Genomic DNA, 17,252 nt, shown 5'->3' with positions numbered 1-17,252 from the left:
CTCTGGAAGGCTCTCTTTTATCAACATCGAGGATGAAACCTGCAGGGAAACATAACCCCAAAACAACGCAAATAATGTAACGAGTGCATGACACCGTTCATACCTTGGGGTGGGGTGGAGTGAGAGCTCCTTTGGAACATCTCTCCTTGCCTGAAGTTTTCAAAATGTTTACTCAAGGATTGCCATAAACCACATGTTATTGAATGGAGGATGCAATCCGTTGAGTTAGACCAGGCCTTATCTATATCATATAATCATCATACAGGGCACAGACTCATAGGGGACGAGAGCGAAAGAGAGAGAGAGAGAGAGAGAGAGCAATAAAGACCAGGTCATTTCTACCTTCCAACCTTCTGATAATGTTGGGAGGGAGGAGTTGGTGAATTAGGTAATGATTTGTCATCCTGGGAGCTTCGGGTGGTAGTCAAATCTAATGCTCCGGAAACCCTAGCTGTGATTGACTGCAGGGTAGTGGGGGCCCTGCCTGTCTCTGTTGACAGTAAGAATGAGGATTTGTCAAAGCTTAGCGGACATGGAAATGCCAGATTATGCTGAGTCTCTTGACTCCTCATACACCATGCTGGAGTTTGAAAACCTGAGGGTGCTGCCTACAAACTCGTCAGGTGAGGATACGTTTCGGTACACCCTCCCATCACCCTCTGTCACCATGGTTCGAAAGTTGCCCTCCTGGGTGGACATGGAGGACTGGGGGGCAAAGGGTGGAGGGTGTCCCATTTGTATCTGTGAACTCTTGGAATTCTTTCGAGGCTGGACTTTATTGGCGGGGGTGGGGGTTATACCACAGCCTAGAGTTATATTGCAGATAAAGGACCTGTGTTGAAAAGCTAAATGTAATTAGGATTGAGAAAACTGATCCATAAACAATAGGAATGGCTGTTCCCACCCACCCCGATTACCACTTAACATGGCATCCCAATATTGACTTCCATTGGTGACTATTGCTTTTTAAGCTTGGAAGGAACTGCGTTCTCACATCTGTGTTTATGGCGCAGTTGTCAAATACTGCTGCCAATAGTGTTTGTGATGTACCGTTGAAAATGAGGGAGAGAAAAAGAGAGAAGGAAATATTTATCAACAATCCTATGTATTAAACAAATCCTTCAAGGAATAGGTAGCTTAGCCTTTAAATTTTCTCAGTTTCCAATAATTTCCCTACTACCCACCCAAGATAATTTCCTTGAAAGGAGGGGAGACACGGCCATCTTGGTTCGATTGTTCACGTTTGTTGTGAATAATCGCCGTGCTTGTCTTGTATACATTTAAATTTCATGTAGAATTGGTACAAATTGCACCACTTGGATTTCATGGCTACCTGTCCTCACTTTTCTCTATAGCCGTGTATCTACCAGTTGAGAATAACATTCCATGTATCTGCTGAAGTCGGCTACAGTCCACAAAAGCTTTTGCTATAATAAATTGTAAGCCCTTAAATCACCACAGGGCTCTTTCTTGTTTTTCAAAATGACATGATGAACATTTGTTTGTGAATTTAACACCAAAGCCTGGTTGTAGCCAGAAACTTGAACTGGTGTTCTTTTTACAGTAACTTTTCTTTTTCTTACAACCTTGAGTTCAGGCCTCACTGAAGGCCTCAAGCTTTACGTAATCGTCACTGAAATATCATTTTGCCATCATTTATGGCAAAAGATTGGTCACAGCTTTCACTCTGTGGTGTACCTGTTGCCCCAAATTTTACTAAAAGCAATTTTTCATGGCAAATGTAGAAGTTCCTGCTTGATTGAAAATCCAGAAAATTTGAAGGAAATAAAAGATAGAGAGAGACAGACACCGACCAACCCTCAGGTTGCAATCTTGTACCCATTTACCTGAAAGTAAACCTTGTTGAAATCAAGGGGCCTTACTTCCAAGTAAATGTGTATAGGATTGGAGTGCATAGAGGTTTTAAAAGAATGAGTAGCAAACGTATTGGATTTCACGGCAATAGACATATGATATCAATATGATAGAAGGACTAAAGAAAATCAGCAAAAACATGGCATTTTTACAGCTAATTGGACACAATGTATATTGAATTTTGTTGAATTAATTTCATAATTCCTGATTCATCTATGTTTTAGGTTGATTGGCCTGAAGGTTACACCTTTGATCTTAAATGTGTGTTGTATAACTTGTAGATACCTCTGTGTGACGACATATATACAAAAACTAATGTTAAACTAAGAGTTTCAGTAACATTAGTGAAATTTCTTCAGGTGTTTTGGAATATCTTCCTTGGGCCTAATGAATAGGAAGCATAGAAGGGCAAAGGAAGAAAGAACAGAATTCTTGTTTTCTCATCCTCTCTATTGAATTGCCTGCAAATTCAACACGATTTTGAAATTATCCCACCTAATGTATTTGTATGTGACTCTCTTTGTGTTTATGTATGTGCATGTATATAGGGTTTTGTTTGTGTGTGTGTGAATTATATATGATAGATAGTTTTATAGATAGATGGATAGATATATCATATTGTACATACAATATCATATTGTAGAAATAACATGCTAGTTTTTCCTAAAGGTGAAGGCTGTTTCAAGTTGGCATTGCGGTATTTGCTTACTTGTTAATAAGTAAACCATCTTGCTCAGAAACTAGCTGTTTTGAAATTAGCTTGTTTGTCTTGGGTAAGCATCCTCTTTAAAAAATTGTCAGAACAGATTTTTTTTTTTTAAAAAAACCCAAAACACCAAGCCAAAACCTTCAGACATGGGTGAATCCCATTAGCAAAGAGATCCCAATGTAGGAAGTCCATCCATGAGCTTTACGAACCATTACAATAGAGAAAGTTAAGTAGGGTGACCCTAGGAAAAGGAGAACAGGACTCCTGTATCTTTAAGAGTTTCATAGAAAAGGGAATTTCAGCAGGTGTTATTTGTATATATGGAGAACCTATTATTATTATCATTATTATTATCATTATCATTATCATTATTATTATTATTTGAAATTCCCTCTTCCTCACAACAGTTAAAGTGCAGGAGCTATACTAGAGTGACCAGATTTAAAAGAGGGCAGTTCACCTGGAGCTGTAACTATTGTGATGAAGAGGGAATTTCAACAGGTTCTCCATATATACAAATGACACCTGCTGAAATTCCCTTTCCATAAAACTGTTAAAGATGAAGGAGCCCTGTCCTCCTTTTCATAGGGTCACCCTAAGTTAAGGAAAGAGTTTACACAAACGAAAGGATTACCAACCAATCGAAAGAAAGAAAGAACGAACGAACGAACGAACTTCATCTCATGTTGTGCTATCTCTCACCGCCTCATCGTTACCATTTGTAGTGATTTAGGGCTCATCTACACCAAGCAGGATATTCCACTATGGAAGCGGTATATAAAAGGCAGGAGCCACACTACTGGTTTAAAGCACTATTGAAGTGCACTGCAGGATCTACACTACTGCTTTATAGTGGTACTGAAGTGCACTGACAACTGTTGGAGCCCATGACTCATCTACACCAAGCAGGATATAACACTATGAAAGTAGTATGAAAGCAACATATGGTATGCGTCTTGTGGGCCTCAACAGTTGTCAGTGCACTTCAATACCTCTCTAAAGCAGTCGTGTGGCTCCTGCCTTTTATATACCGCTTTCATACCGGAATATCCTGCTTGGTGTAGATGAGTCTGCTCAGATTTCAGGCTTGTGGAATCTACTTTGTTTGTTTTACTAGAATTTGGAGCTCTACCTGCCTGGTGCAAAAGACAAACTCTTGGAATTAAAGAATTCTGTGCCCATGAGTTTGTTTTGAGCACCAGACCTGAATGGAGCTCCCTGTCCCTTCCTTGTTATTCCAAGATGTCTTCATTTCAGCTGATTTTGTTGCTACTATTGTTGAAGTAATCTGAAGCCAGGAATCCTTGGCAAACTACTGCATATCACACGGGTGGATTGAAATCTTTACTTTTGGCCACCCTTGCTTCAGAATGTTCACTAGGGTGTTTAACCAAAGCCAAACCGCCCTTGATAAACTTTCACTGTTGTGATTGGAAACTGGGCAAGAGGAGTGGGGAATGTTACAGCACTGACGCTTGAATGGAAGTTGCCACTGAAACACAATTCAGACAAGCTTACAAAATGGCGGACCACTGCAGACAGGGAATGGGTAGCTTTGCTGGTCTTGCATCTGCTTACTCTCAAAGCAGCTTGATTGAGAATGATGGGAGCTGCAGTCTGATTATAAACATATCTGGAGGGTACTGGGTTGGGAAAGGCTGCTGCAATGGACTACATGGGTGGGTGGTTAGAAGAGCGGGGAAGTATCTAGGTAGGCTTTATGAAAAGCAATATATATGGTAACAAAACGGTGTTGACTTGGGGAGGAGAAGTTGCATTGGTTACCAGGGCCAGCTCCAGGTTTAAGGGCTCTTGGACAAGATGCTCTGAATGGCCTCTCTCCCTCGGGGAGTCTACCTTCTCACCACCATTGCCACCAGCTGCTCTTGTTCCTCCTCCTCTTCCCCATCATGGCTCCCACTTGCTTGCTGGACAGGCAGAGAGCCAGGGAGCAAGGAGACAGTGACATCTCCTGCTCCTCCTTCTTACCTCCCCCTTTGTCTGGGCAAGAGCAAGAGGCAGATGAACAACGTGGTTCTGATGGTGAAGAGGAGGAGCAAGTCCAGGAGGCTCTTGTTGGTGGGCCCTGCTGGCCCTTGGCAGGTGCCCAAGCATACCTACTCCTGACAGCAATCCTGATTGTTTATCACACCACAGACAATCTCTCTAATAAGACCAATTCTGGCCTGCTTGCATTGGCTGCCTTTATGCTTCTGACCCTGATTCCAGGTGCTGGTTTTAACCTATAAAGCCTTACATGGCTTGGGACCACAATATCTGATAGAACGCCTCTCCCAACCTGTTCATACCTGGACACTATGATCAACATCTGGGCCCCACTCCTAATGCCTCCTTTGAGGGAGGCTCACAGGGTGGCGACAAAGGAGATGGTCTTTTCAGTGATGGCCCCCCAACTGTGGAATGAGCTCCACTCAGGCCCACCTGGCACCAACACTGTCATTTTTGGGGGCACCAAGTTAACACTCTCCTCTTCTCCCAGCCATTTAATGGCAAATAATGGAGCATTATTCCAGCCATCTAAACAGGCCTAGTCTTCTATTGAAACTGTTTTTAGTTTCTAAATTGTTTTAAATTTTGTCAACTTATATTTTTATGCTATATTTTATCTTATGAACTCATGTGTACTGCCCAGAGAGCTTGGACTATTAGGCAGTATAGAAATGAAAATAATAATAATAATAATAATAATAATAATAATAATAATAATAATAATAATCTCGTGACATTGGCACAAGCACACTCAAGGCTGGTGTCCAAGTTGCTGGATTAAGAAATAAATTAATCCTCCCCTCCCCCCCCCCCAATCTCCACAGCTGCAATATATTTCAGTTTTGAGAAATAGGAAAATATGACATCCCTGAAACAAATGGACACTTTGTCCATGGAAAATGTGGGGACTGCATCTCACACAAGAAATGAGTAACATCTGTCCACTTGTTTGTTGATAAACAAATCATGCGGAAAGGCTTTCGATTTGTCCCAGTTGAATGATCCTCCCTTGTCGAAGCCGAAAGCGTGTCTTCCACTGCTGAATTTCAACATATAGTCCAATTAAGATGGAACCCGGTGAAGGTCTTGGTTGATGGTGATCCCCATAACCTGCCATAATCCCATCAACTTCAGTGGCCTGTTTATTTAGCTAACTGAATTTTTATCCCGCTTTTCGGACAATTGCCGCCTCCCAAAGTGGCTCACTACAATAAAAGGAAGATGGTCACAAACGAAAATGACAAGACACACACAAAGGAAAGAGAGAGTGCAGGGAAAAGGAGGGAGGTCCGTTTAGAAAGACCGGGACACCGAGGTGAGCTAAGTGCACGTTGGGCCAAGCTAACCTTCCCTTGCTGATGTTCTGGCATGAATAGCACTTTATTTATTTATTTATTTATTTATTTATTTATTTATTTATTGCATTTCTATGCAATAGCCGAAGCTCTCTGGGCGGTTTACAAAATTGAGACAATTCAAAGCATAAAACAACAGTATAAAACCATAATATAAAATACAGTATAAAAACACAACCAAGATAAAAACAGCAGCAATGCAAAAATACAAAATTAAAATACAAATTTAAAACAGCAAGGTAAAAGTTAATTTATAGACTGTTAAAATACTGGGAGAATAAAGGTCTTCACCTGGCGTCTAAAGGCATATAATGTAGGTGCCAAGCGAACCTCCTTAGGGAGCTCATTCCACAGCCGGGGTGCCACAGCAGAGAAGGCCCTCCTCCTGGTAGCCACCTGCCTCACTTCCTTTGGCAGGGGCTCGTGGAGAAGGATCCCTGAGGATGATCTTAGGGTCCGGGCAGGTACATATGGGAGGAGGCGTTCCTTCAGATAGCCTGGCCCCAAGCCGTTTAGGGCTTTAAATGTTAATACCAGCACTTTGAATCGGGCCCGGACCTGGACTGGCAGCCAATGAAGCTGGAAAAGGACTGGCGTGATGTGGTCTCGTCGGCCAGTCCCTGTTAGTAAGCGTGCTGCCCTGTTTTGTACCAGTTGAAGTTTCCGGACCGCTTTCAAAGGCAGCCCCACGTATAACGCATTGCAGTAATCCAAACGAGAGGTTATTAGAGCATGGATAACTGTAGCTAGGCTATCTTGGTGGCTCTTAGTTCTTTGGATGATGTTTGGAGCCAGAGAGTGCTTCCCCCAGAGCAGAGCAACTGTTTGACGGAGCTGAGAGTGTTCTTTCTGGCAGATTGTGGGAAGCGAACAACCTGCAACTGAACCTTCTCTGGATAATAGATAAATGGGTGCGTTCCCTTCCCCCTGTCTTGAAGTTTTTCCTGGGAAGTAAGGGGTGCAGCCTCCCAGCGGCCCTAGGTGACAGTAGGCAGAGTGTGCTTCCCTTCAGCTCTCTAGTCCCCGGACATTTTATGGCCTTCCCTGCCATCAGATGACTCACATGTGTCCACTTCCGACTTGGTGACATCATCATTATATCAATTATATCAAAATTATATCAATTTTGCTGCGTGGTTTTATCCTGGTTGCGCTTTTTATACTGTATTTTGTAATTGTGCTTTTAACCTATTGGTTGTTTTATTATGGTTTTAATTTTTTGTGAACCGCCCAGAGAACTTCGGCTATTGGGCAGTATAAAAATGTAATAAATAAATAAATCATAAATAAATCATAAAACTGACTCCCCAAGGGTGGTCATTAGAAGCCTAGACCCATTGCTCCACATTTTTAGATAATTAGCAAAACAGCTTTTCTTTCTGTGAATATTTTCTGAATAGTGGTTATAAGATGGTTTTATGCTGTGACTACCATTTTAGAATGTTTGGTTTAGTCGGTTTGATTGGAATAGTTGCTGCTTTATGATTTATTATTGTATACCCCGACTGTGGAATGCCCTCCCCTTGGAGGCCCGATTGGTGCCAACATTGATTTCATTTCGATGCCAAGTAAAAACGTGGCTTTTTAACATAGCCTTTGATGGTTAAACTCACTGGCACATTGTTTTAACTGTTTTAGCTGTATCTATTGCTTTTAAATTATATATTGTTTTAACTTGGATCATGGTTTAATTTGTTTTTAACTGTGTATATTGATTGTTTTATACTGTGTGTTTTTATCTGTACGCCGCCCTGAGATCTTAGTGATATAGGGCGGGATATAAATATTTTAAATAAATAAATATTGCTTCCCACCCCCAAATTCTCAGCCATCTTGAATCTTTAATAGTAAACCAGAGCATAGATTTGGAGAATAAATGAATAAATGCTACTTCTCCTTTCAGTGGATTTTGGGATTTTGTTGCATCATCAAAAATGGATGAACAAGAACATGGTGTATTGTGGTTTAAAGCGTCTTGAACAGTGATTTCGCCCCCTGTCCTTTCCTTTCCAAACCAAGCTGTATGAACCTGACAAAAATTCTCCACCAGGCAATGCCTGTTTGTTTTTTCCTTCAGTACCATTTTAGCTGCCTTGGCCATCTTGTGTTCCATCGTTCATGCCGGCCTAATACCTGCTCCGTGCCATATTTCCTCACACTTGTTCTTTTTATGACTTTTTAAAATATATATTTGGCTGAATATTACATTAATTGGAATCATTTTGACAACTGGCTCATAAGCAGAAGTTATGGGAATGTTCCTTTGTTTAGTATTTTCTCCATCCCAAAAGTTCAGTGTGACCTTTTGATAAGAGAAGTCATTGGAGGCAGCAGCTGCAATCAGACCCATGGGTGTTCTCAAGTATGACCTTGATTTACAGAGAAGAGCATTGGGGTATTTGAACCGAAAAGGACTCCACTTTTGCCCATTCCTTCTTCTCATGATGGCAATGCTGGCTCCCTTGGGCAAGACACCCCCAAGGGGACCCTTATCTCAGTGAGTTTACCCTTTTGCCGCCGTTGTCACTGAGGGCCTTGTTTGACCTACCTTAGAATCCATGTGGGAGGAGGGGCCAAGCTGCGCTAGAAGTAGCATGGCCTGTAGGCCCCGTCCACACGTGAGATGCGACGGGGCCAAGGGAAGCCCCGTTGCGTCCGCCATTTTTGTTCAAGTTAAAGTGGCCGCGTGTGCAGGAGCGCACCAACGGCCAAGGTAAGGGTGGTTTTTTTTTTTTTTAAAAAAAAAGGGACCCCTGCCCCCGATTCCCCCCCACGACTTCCCCTGGCCTCCAATCCCCCATCCCCACCTGCTGTGTCCTGCTGCCACCGCTGTCCCCAGCCGCCTTGTCCCGCTGCTGCCACCGCTGCCGCTGCTACTGTCCCCAGCCAGCTTTTCCTGTTGTCGCCATGTCCGGCCTGTGATGCCTGCTCAGCAAGCATCACAGGCCGGACATGGTGGCAGGGATCACCATGTCCTGCAGGCCGGACATGGTGACAACAGGAAAAGCCGGCTGGGGACAGTGGCAGCAGTGGGACAGGGCGGCTGGGGACATCGGTGGTGGCGGCGGCAGCAGAGGACACAGCAGGTGGGGACAAGGGGGGGTGGCGAGACATGCACGTGGAGACAGGGAGGGATCGGAGGCCAGGGGCGGTCGTGGGGGGGGAATTGGGGGAAGGGGGCGGGAGCGCTGCAGCCCATCCGCCGCTTTACCTGGCTACTCGCACGTAAGTGCAGTAGCTGGGGAAAGCAACAGAACAGTCCACACGCCCACGGTCCCGGCCTCAGCCCGACCTGAGGCTGGGACTGCGGGAAGAACCTCGCTACAAGCGGTTCCTGTTAGCGTGGCGCCAGGGCGGCTCGAGTCCTGGCTGAGGCTGGGATCCCCTGTGTGTCATCTGGACGCACAGGGACAAGCACGGGCCTCGCACCACGCTAACCCGTGGTCTGGCAACGGCCTGAGCCCTATTGCTCATCTTCAATTTTCCCATCATTACTGCCACTTGCTTGATCCCTGGGGAGATAGTTCTATAATCAGGGGGTCAACACCAAAAAGTCCCTCTCCTTTGTTGTCCCCTTTGAAGCCTTCCTAGGAGGAAGCACCTGGAGGAAGGGTTTAGATGATGAGCATAGTATATGGGTAGGTTCATGCCAGGCGAAGTATCATCTGGAGGACACCTAATCAGGTCATCTCTGGCACTGGTTGGGCCCAGCCCCCATAGAAATGTGTGAAAACTTCCTCTGTTTTTGAGTGGCTGACGAAGAGTCAAGACTAGACTAAGCCAGGCCATGGAGTCCCAGGTGGGCCTAGCCCTCTACCCAGCTACAAGCTGCTTTTGTGCATTATTCTTAGGATCTCAATAAGTAACTCTTAGTTTGCTAATTCCACATTTCTCTTAATTTTAAAAAATGAACCATTTCTTAATTGCACTCTGCTTATTTCTCAAATAAATTGGAGTTGATTTAGGTCTTTTGCCTAGCCTGAAGGTTGGCCTTACCAAACCCATGTAGGTTGCTTGGTGCATTCTGCCACAGTTTTATGGAGTTCAAAGGAAGCTTGTGTAGTCTGAGGCCTTAGCTATATGGGGCTGAGTCCACATGACGCACAGGGGATCCCGGGATCATGGAGGGATGATCCTTCCCTTGCCCCGGGATCTCGCCCTACACTTTGGGCCCGGTTTTTCCGGAGTCCGTGTGGAAACGTGTGGCTTGTTGCTGCGGTTTCGAAAGCAAAAATGGGCAGGGCAAAGGCAGAAGCATCAGTGCCAGATTCTAAAAATGCTGGCATGTTTGAGTTTAAAGCTGTTACTGTCAGTAGCGGATCCCTAGGAGAGGCATTTCAGGATGGGATAAAAGTGTGCAAAACCTGGGAAATCACGAAATAATAGGTGAACAGGAAAAGGTTTTGTGGCCAGAAGAAAGGGTGTGTGGCCCCCTGGGAAATCTTGGAGGGCCAGATTGGAAACCCAAGTGGGGCATTTTGGGGGGGGGGGGGCTGGCCCTGAGGTTCGACTCTCCTGCTATACAGAAAGCTAGTTGACCAAGAAGGAATTAAGCCCGTGTTGCTGACCATGTTAACCACAAAGTGCATGTTTCCACATTTAAATACCAGACCCTGTTGTGCCCCAATGTTCCATGCATTGTACATACTGAAGATCTACGATCTAGTACGCACTTCCTTAAAGGATCCCTTTCCATCCCCAAGGCTGGGTTGTAAATCCTCAAATGGCACGTGGAGTGTTCATCACAGCCAAAACACTTGTGGACCTTGGACAGAGAGGGAGATTTTTCTGCCAGAGAATTCTGGCCACAAATACATCTCAGAGACACTCCCGTTTTTGTTTTAAGTGTAAGAATTCTTCTCCTGTCCCCAAAACTACTCAGAACAAAGCCACCTTTTTACAGGGCTTCATTATTATTATTATTATTATTATTATTATTATTATTATTATTATTTATTTATATAGCACCATCAATGTACATGGTGCTGTACAGAGTAAAACAGTAAATAGCAAGACTCTGCCGCATAGGCTTACAATCTAATAAAATCATAGTAAAACAATAAGGAGGGGAAGAGAATGCCAACAGGTACAGGGAAGGGTAAGCAGGCACAGGGTAGGGAAAAACTAACAGTAGAAAGTAACAGTAGAAGTCTGCACAACATCAAGTTTTAAAAGCTTTAGGAAAAAGAAAAGTTTTTAGTTGAGCTTTAAAAGCTGTGGTTGAACTTGTAGTTCTCAAATGTTCTGGAAGAGCGTTCCAGGCGTAAGGGGCAGCAGACGAAAATGGACGAAGCCGAGCAAGGGAAGTAGAGGCCCTTGGGCAGGCGAGAAACATGGCATCAGAGGAGCGAAGAGCACGAGCGGGGCAATAGTGTGAGATGAGAGAGGAGAGATAGGAAGGAGCTAGACCGTGAAAAGCTTTGAAGGTTAACAGGAGAAGTTTATATTGGATTCTGAAGTGAATTGGAAGCCAATGAAGAAGAGATTTCAGAAGCGGAGTAACATGGTCGGAGCGGCGTGCTAAGAAGATGATCTTTGCGGCGGAGTGGTGAACAGAAACCAACGGGCTGATGTGAGAAGAAGGAAGGCCAGAGAGAAGAAGGTTGCAGTAGTCCAACCGTGAAATAACCAGTGCATGAACAAGCGTCTTGGCAGAAGAGACAGACAAAAATGATCGAATCCTGGCAATATTATACAGGAAAAATCGACAAGATTTAGCTACTGCCTCAATATGAGGAATAAAGGAGAGCGAGGAGTCGAAGATAAAGCCAAGGCTACGAGCTTCCTTGACCGGAGTAAGCGTAACATCATTGACAGTAAGAGAGAATGAGAGATGAGGAGAAGGTTTAGGAGGAAAAACAAGCAATTCAGTCTTTGCCATGTTAAGCTTCAAGCGACGATGAAGCAGCCAAGCTGAGATATCTGAAAGACATGCCGAGATACGATCGTGAACATCAGGAGAAAGTTCCGGAGATGACAGATATAGTTGTGTATCATCGGCGTACAGGTGATATTGGAGACCATGAGATTGAATAAGCTTGCCCAAGGGCAACATGTATAAGGAAAACAACAACGGGCCAAGCACCGAGCCTTGCGGAACCCCTACTGAAAGGGGAAAGGAGGAAGACGAGCTGCCATTAGTCAACACGCTGAAAGAGCGACCCGCTAGATAGGAGGCAAACCAGTTATAGACAGAGCCACAAAATCCAAGGTCATGAAGGGAATCTAAGAGAAGATCATGATCAACCGTGTCAAAGGCTGCAGTTAGATCAAGGAGAATAAGAACGGAATAATGGCCTTTAGACTTGGCAGTAAGGAGATCATTGGTGATCTTAGTAAGGGCTGTTTCGGTGGAATGCAGAGGACGGAATCCAGATTGAAATGGATCCAAAGCAGAGTTACTAGAAAGAAAGTCAAGACAGCGAGAGTAGACCGCACGCTCCAGGATCTTTGAAACAAACGGCAACAAAGAGACAGGTCGGTAGTTAGACAGAGATAGCCTATCAAGAGTAGGTTTCTTGAGAATGGGAGAGACTGTAGCATGTTTAAAAGCAGAAGGAAATGAACCAGAGGACAGAGAAAGATTAATAATATGTAGCAAGGAAGGGAGGATAGCAGGAATAAGATTAATAAAGACGCGAGAAGGAATCGGATCACGAGAACAAGTGGAAGGCTTCGAAGAGCGCAGTATTGTAGACAGTTCATCCGCAGAGACCGAAGGAAACGCAGAGAAATTTGCAGGAGGAGCTGACAGATGAGGAACAGGAACTGGAAGAGGAGCAGAGCTGGCCAGATCAGAGCGGATAGTTTGGATTTTAGCATTGAAAAAAGAGGCAAAGTTGTTAGCAGACAGAGAGGCGGGGAGAGATGGCGGATTAGGCTTCAGAAGAGAATTGAAGGACGCAAAGAGCCGCTGAGGATGCCTAGCATTTGACTGGATCAGCGTTGAGTAGTACTGCTGTTTGGCCAGTGAGATGGCAGAAGAGAAAGAGGAAAGTACAAATTTGTAATGGACAAAGTCTGCCCGGTCCCTGGTCTTACGCCAAAGGCGTTCAGCTGCCCGGGAACAAGAGCGAAGGTAGCGGAGGGAAGAGGTGAGCCACGGTTGGGGTTGAGAAGGGTGAACTATCCGAGTTGTAGATGGAGCAAGATTATCAAGAGTTGAAGATAAGGAGGAATTAAAGAAGGAGACAGCTGAGTCCAAGGAGACAGCCGAACAGACAGAAGGAAGGGAGGAGGCTAGGGACTGGGAAAAAGCCTCGTAATTGATAGATTGCAAGTCACGACAAGAGCGAGAAGCGGGACGTGAAGGAGGAGGATTATGAGTAATATTGAAAGAAACTAGGTGATGATCTGACAGCGGAAAGTGAGCAGTAGAAAAGTCCAACACAGAGCAATTCCGAGTGAGAACAAGATCCAGACAGTGTCCAAGGGAATGTGTGGGTGCATCAGACCAAAGCTTAAGATCATAAGAGGAAGATAATGAGCGAAATCGTAGAGCTGCAGCATCTTGAGGGTCATCCACATGAATGTTGAAATCACCCAGGATAAGAGTAGGACAGTTGTCAGAGAGGAAAAAGGACAGCCACGAATCAAAATCAGAGATAAATTTTGAGGACGAGCCTGGGGGGCGGTACAGAACTGCAACCCGCAGTCGCAGTGGAGCGAAGAGCCTCACCACATGTACCTCAAAAGAGGAGAAGCAATGTGAAGGTGGAATGGAAAGAGGCTGGAACTGGCACAAACTAGATAATAAAAGACCCACACCACCACCCCGACCCTCTGGGCGACTAGTGTGAGAGAAAGAGAGTCCTCCAAGAGAGAGGGCAGCAGAGATGGCAGTATCATGGGCAGGAAGCCAGGTTTCAGTAAGAGCAAGGAGGTGGAGAGACCTAGAGATAAACAAGTCCTGGATGACAGGGGCCTTAGAAGCAAGAGAGCGACAGTTCCATAAGGAACACGAAAAAGGCAGCTGAGAAGAGGGGAGACACCGGATAGGAACTAAGTTAGGAGAGACGAGATTGGAACGAGCCATAAGGAACAGATATGAGGAGAAAAGAACTGAGAGGAGACAATGAGAAGATCGTGACCTGAATCAGAAAGAGGCAGCGACCGGACCGTGGCTGGGGTTTTTCCTCCAGAGTAGAGGATCCGCTTGACCGGCTTCGCCCCACGGCTGAGAGCCACAGGCCGAGAGCCCTTGTGCTCTCGCCCTTCGGCTCGCGCCTCCAGCAAACTGGAGGCTTGAAGTACCTGAAAAGGAGGGGGGAGGAGCAGAAGCTGCAATTCAAACAGACCAATGGCAGTTAGTCAATGCTGCTCAATGGCTTCTCAGAGAGCTAAGTGGCTTCTCCTCTTCAAGTTGCAAACTGCAAACTGCAGCAAACTGGAGGCCTGAAGTACCTGAAAAGGAGGGGGGGGGAGCAGAGGGAATCTAGAATGGGGAATCTAGAAGCCACGTCTGATGAGAAACGGTTACAGTGATTGGGAAGGGTTAGCCTGGAGAAGAGAAGAATAAGGACTGTGGCGACTTGTGGCAAGGGTGATTGGTGGGGCAGAAAGTATGTTAGCCAAGGCGGAGCCAAGGGGTCACTGGAGACAGGGCCAGCATTGTGCAGAGGAGCTTTTAGAGATATAAAAGTTGGCCAGCAAGCCATTCAGTACAGTTCGCCAGCAAGCCATTCAGTACGCCACTCTGAGATCTTAATGATATAGGGTGGGATAGAAATGTTTTAAATAAATAAATTAATTAATAACATTGTGCAAATGAATTATAAACCAGTTCGTGATTTCTCCAGACTCACGCATGGACTTGAAGCCAGTTTGTGATTTGTCCACTCTAACAATTGAACTCAAAGGCAATTTGCGATTTTGCAGTCTTATCAATGAACTAAACGCTTGACTTTTAGTTCACGAATGAATTAAAAGTAAGTTTACAAACCACGATTGTGCTATGTTGTGCTAGCTCCTCAAAGCAAATGGTTGCTTTGAGGAGCTAGGACAACATAGCACAATCGTGGTTCGCAAACTTACTTTTAATTCATTCGTGAACTAAAAGCCAAGTTACCTGAAGGAAACCTGCTCCCATACCAACCTGCCTGTGCACTGAACGTCCTTCAGAGGCTCTCCTACAGATCTCTCTGAAGAGCCTTCTTTGTAGTGGCACCCATTTCTGGAATTTATTTATTTATTTATTTATTTTATTTAATTACATTTATATACCGCCCCACAGCCGAAGCTCTCTGGGCGGTTTACAACATTTAAAAATAGTAAACATTAAAAGTATACAATTTAAAAACACACACACACACATAAAAACAGTATAAAAACAACAGTATCCATTTAAAAACAACAATTGTGGGGTCCATTAAAAACAAACTTAACGTTGTTAAATGCTGTTAAAATGCTGTTAAAAATGCCTGGGAGAAAAGAAAAGTCTTGACCTGGTGCCGAAAAGATAACAATGTTGGCGCCAGGCGAGCCTCATCGGGGAGATCATTCCACAGTCGGGGGGCCACCACTGAAAAGGCCCTCTCCCTTGTTGCCATCCTCCGAGCTTCCCTTGGAGTAGGCACTCGGAGGAGGACCTTAGATGTTGAGCGCAGTGTACGGGTAGGTTCATGTCGGGAGAGGCGTTCCATCAGGTATTGTGGTCCCAAGCCATCTCTGGGAACTCCCTTCCCAGAGATGTCTGAAAGGTGACAACATTATCTTTTGGGTATTTTAAAGTTTAATTCTCCTAGACTTCGTAATATATTTTACAGTGCAATCCTCCATTTGTCTATTAAGTAGCAAGTACCACTGAGTTTAATGAGACTAAGGCCATAGCTAGACCTAAGGTTTATCCCAGGATTGTCCTGGGGTCAAACCTGTTCATCTAAGTGCCACACAGGGCATCCAGCGCTCAGGCAGGGACGAACCCAGGATGATCCTGGGATAAACCTTAGGTCTAGCTACGGCCTAGGTGACACACAGGGGATCCAGTGCTTAGGCAGGGGCAAACCCTGGATGATCCCAGGATAAACCTTAGGTCTAGCTGTAGCCTTACTCCCAAGAGCATATAAGACTGCAGTATTTATTTTCTTACTGGGGGCAGGATCTACACAACTACTTTAAAACAGTTTATAACAGTATTGACAACTGTTGGGGCCCGGACACACTCCATAGACAGTTTTCAAACCATTTTCAAAGTGTCATATCCTTCTTGGTGTAGATCTGGCCATTTTTTCCTCTTTTAATGTGTTCTTACTACATTTTATTTGTCTATTTTATCTTGCTTTTATAAATCACCCTGGAAGCTCTGCTGAAGGGCAGTATATACATCTTTTACATTTGTATGCAATTAAGTAAATAAGTAAATAAATAAAATCCTCTCCTTCCCCCCTTCATTCTTATAAAGCAGTTAGAATAATGGGGAGAAATCTCATTGCTGACATCACCACAGCATCAATATTATTATTATTTCCCTCTTTAAAACAATCTGCCAGATTTTTCATTTTTATTAAAACAAACCAAAATCCTAAAAGCATGGAGTAATATTTATGGCCAAATAAAATGTCATCATTGTAAACTTCAAGCTAATGTTTATTTAGCTGAGTTAAACTAAATGACAGATGGTAATTATCAACAAAATATTACCTTTTAAAGAAAGAAAGAAAGAAAGAAAGAAAGAAAGAAAGAAAGAGAAGAAGAAGAAGAAGAAGAAGAAGAAGAAGAAGAAGAAGAAGAAGAAGAAGAAGAAACAGAAACGTTTCCAGTATCAGAGGCATTGAGCCTATGCACTCTAGTTCCTGGGGAACATGGGTGGGAGAGTGCTGTTGAACCCATGTTTCGATGTGGGTTCCTGGTTGACAGCTGCTTGGCCACTGTGTGAACAGAATGCTGGACTAGATGGACCCTTGGTCTGATCCAGCTGGGCTCTTCTGATGTTTTTATGTTTTGATTCGGAGAGGTACCCCATGTTATACTAGCTTATCTGCAGCATGTGGGTTCCCAAAGCTTCTGTGTCTAAAGAGACTTGGACCCAATCCATCCCTCGAGTCTATCAAGTCAACCATCTAAAAAACTCCTGTAGGTAGATGATAAGACCTGGACCAGCCTTCTCCAACCATCTGAGATAAGTTGGTTGTCTACAAGATAAGGGTTTTCTCAACAGTGGCATCCCAGTTGTGGAACACTCTCCCCAGAGAGGTTTACCAAGTGTCTGTATTTCCCTTTTGGTGCCAGGTAAATAATTTTTTAAATTTTCCTGAGCTGAATAGATGCAACTTTAATCCTGCTATTTTACACACACACACACACAC

The 17,252-nt window shown here is 44.2% G+C and overlaps 1 protein-coding gene across 3 annotated transcripts in view; it reads left to right on the top strand.

Moving 5' to 3' along the window:
* Positions 1-387: 387 nt before the first annotated feature.
* LOC134408589 (hepatocyte nuclear factor 4-beta-like) overlaps positions 388-17,252 on the top strand; it is a 43,240-nt gene continuing 26,375 nt past the window's right edge. The window contains exon 1 of one of the 3 annotated variants that reach the window (XM_063140926.1): positions 388-623. In XM_063140926.1, coding sequence (XP_062996996.1) covers positions 506-623 — 118 coding nt within the window. In that variant the 5' untranslated portion in view covers positions 388-505. The remainder of the gene's footprint in view (positions 624-17,252) is intronic. The other 2 variants (XM_063140928.1, XM_063140927.1) reach the window with 2 other exon arrangements.

Source organism: Elgaria multicarinata, chromosome 14 (assembly GCF_023053635.1).
Source record: "Elgaria multicarinata webbii isolate HBS135686 ecotype San Diego chromosome 14, rElgMul1.1.pri, whole genome shotgun sequence".
Taxonomy (NCBI): domain Eukaryota; kingdom Metazoa; phylum Chordata; class Lepidosauria; order Squamata; family Anguidae; genus Elgaria; species Elgaria multicarinata.
The sequence above is the reverse complement of the archived record's forward strand: the minus strand, read 5'-3'. Positions and strand labels throughout refer to the sequence as shown.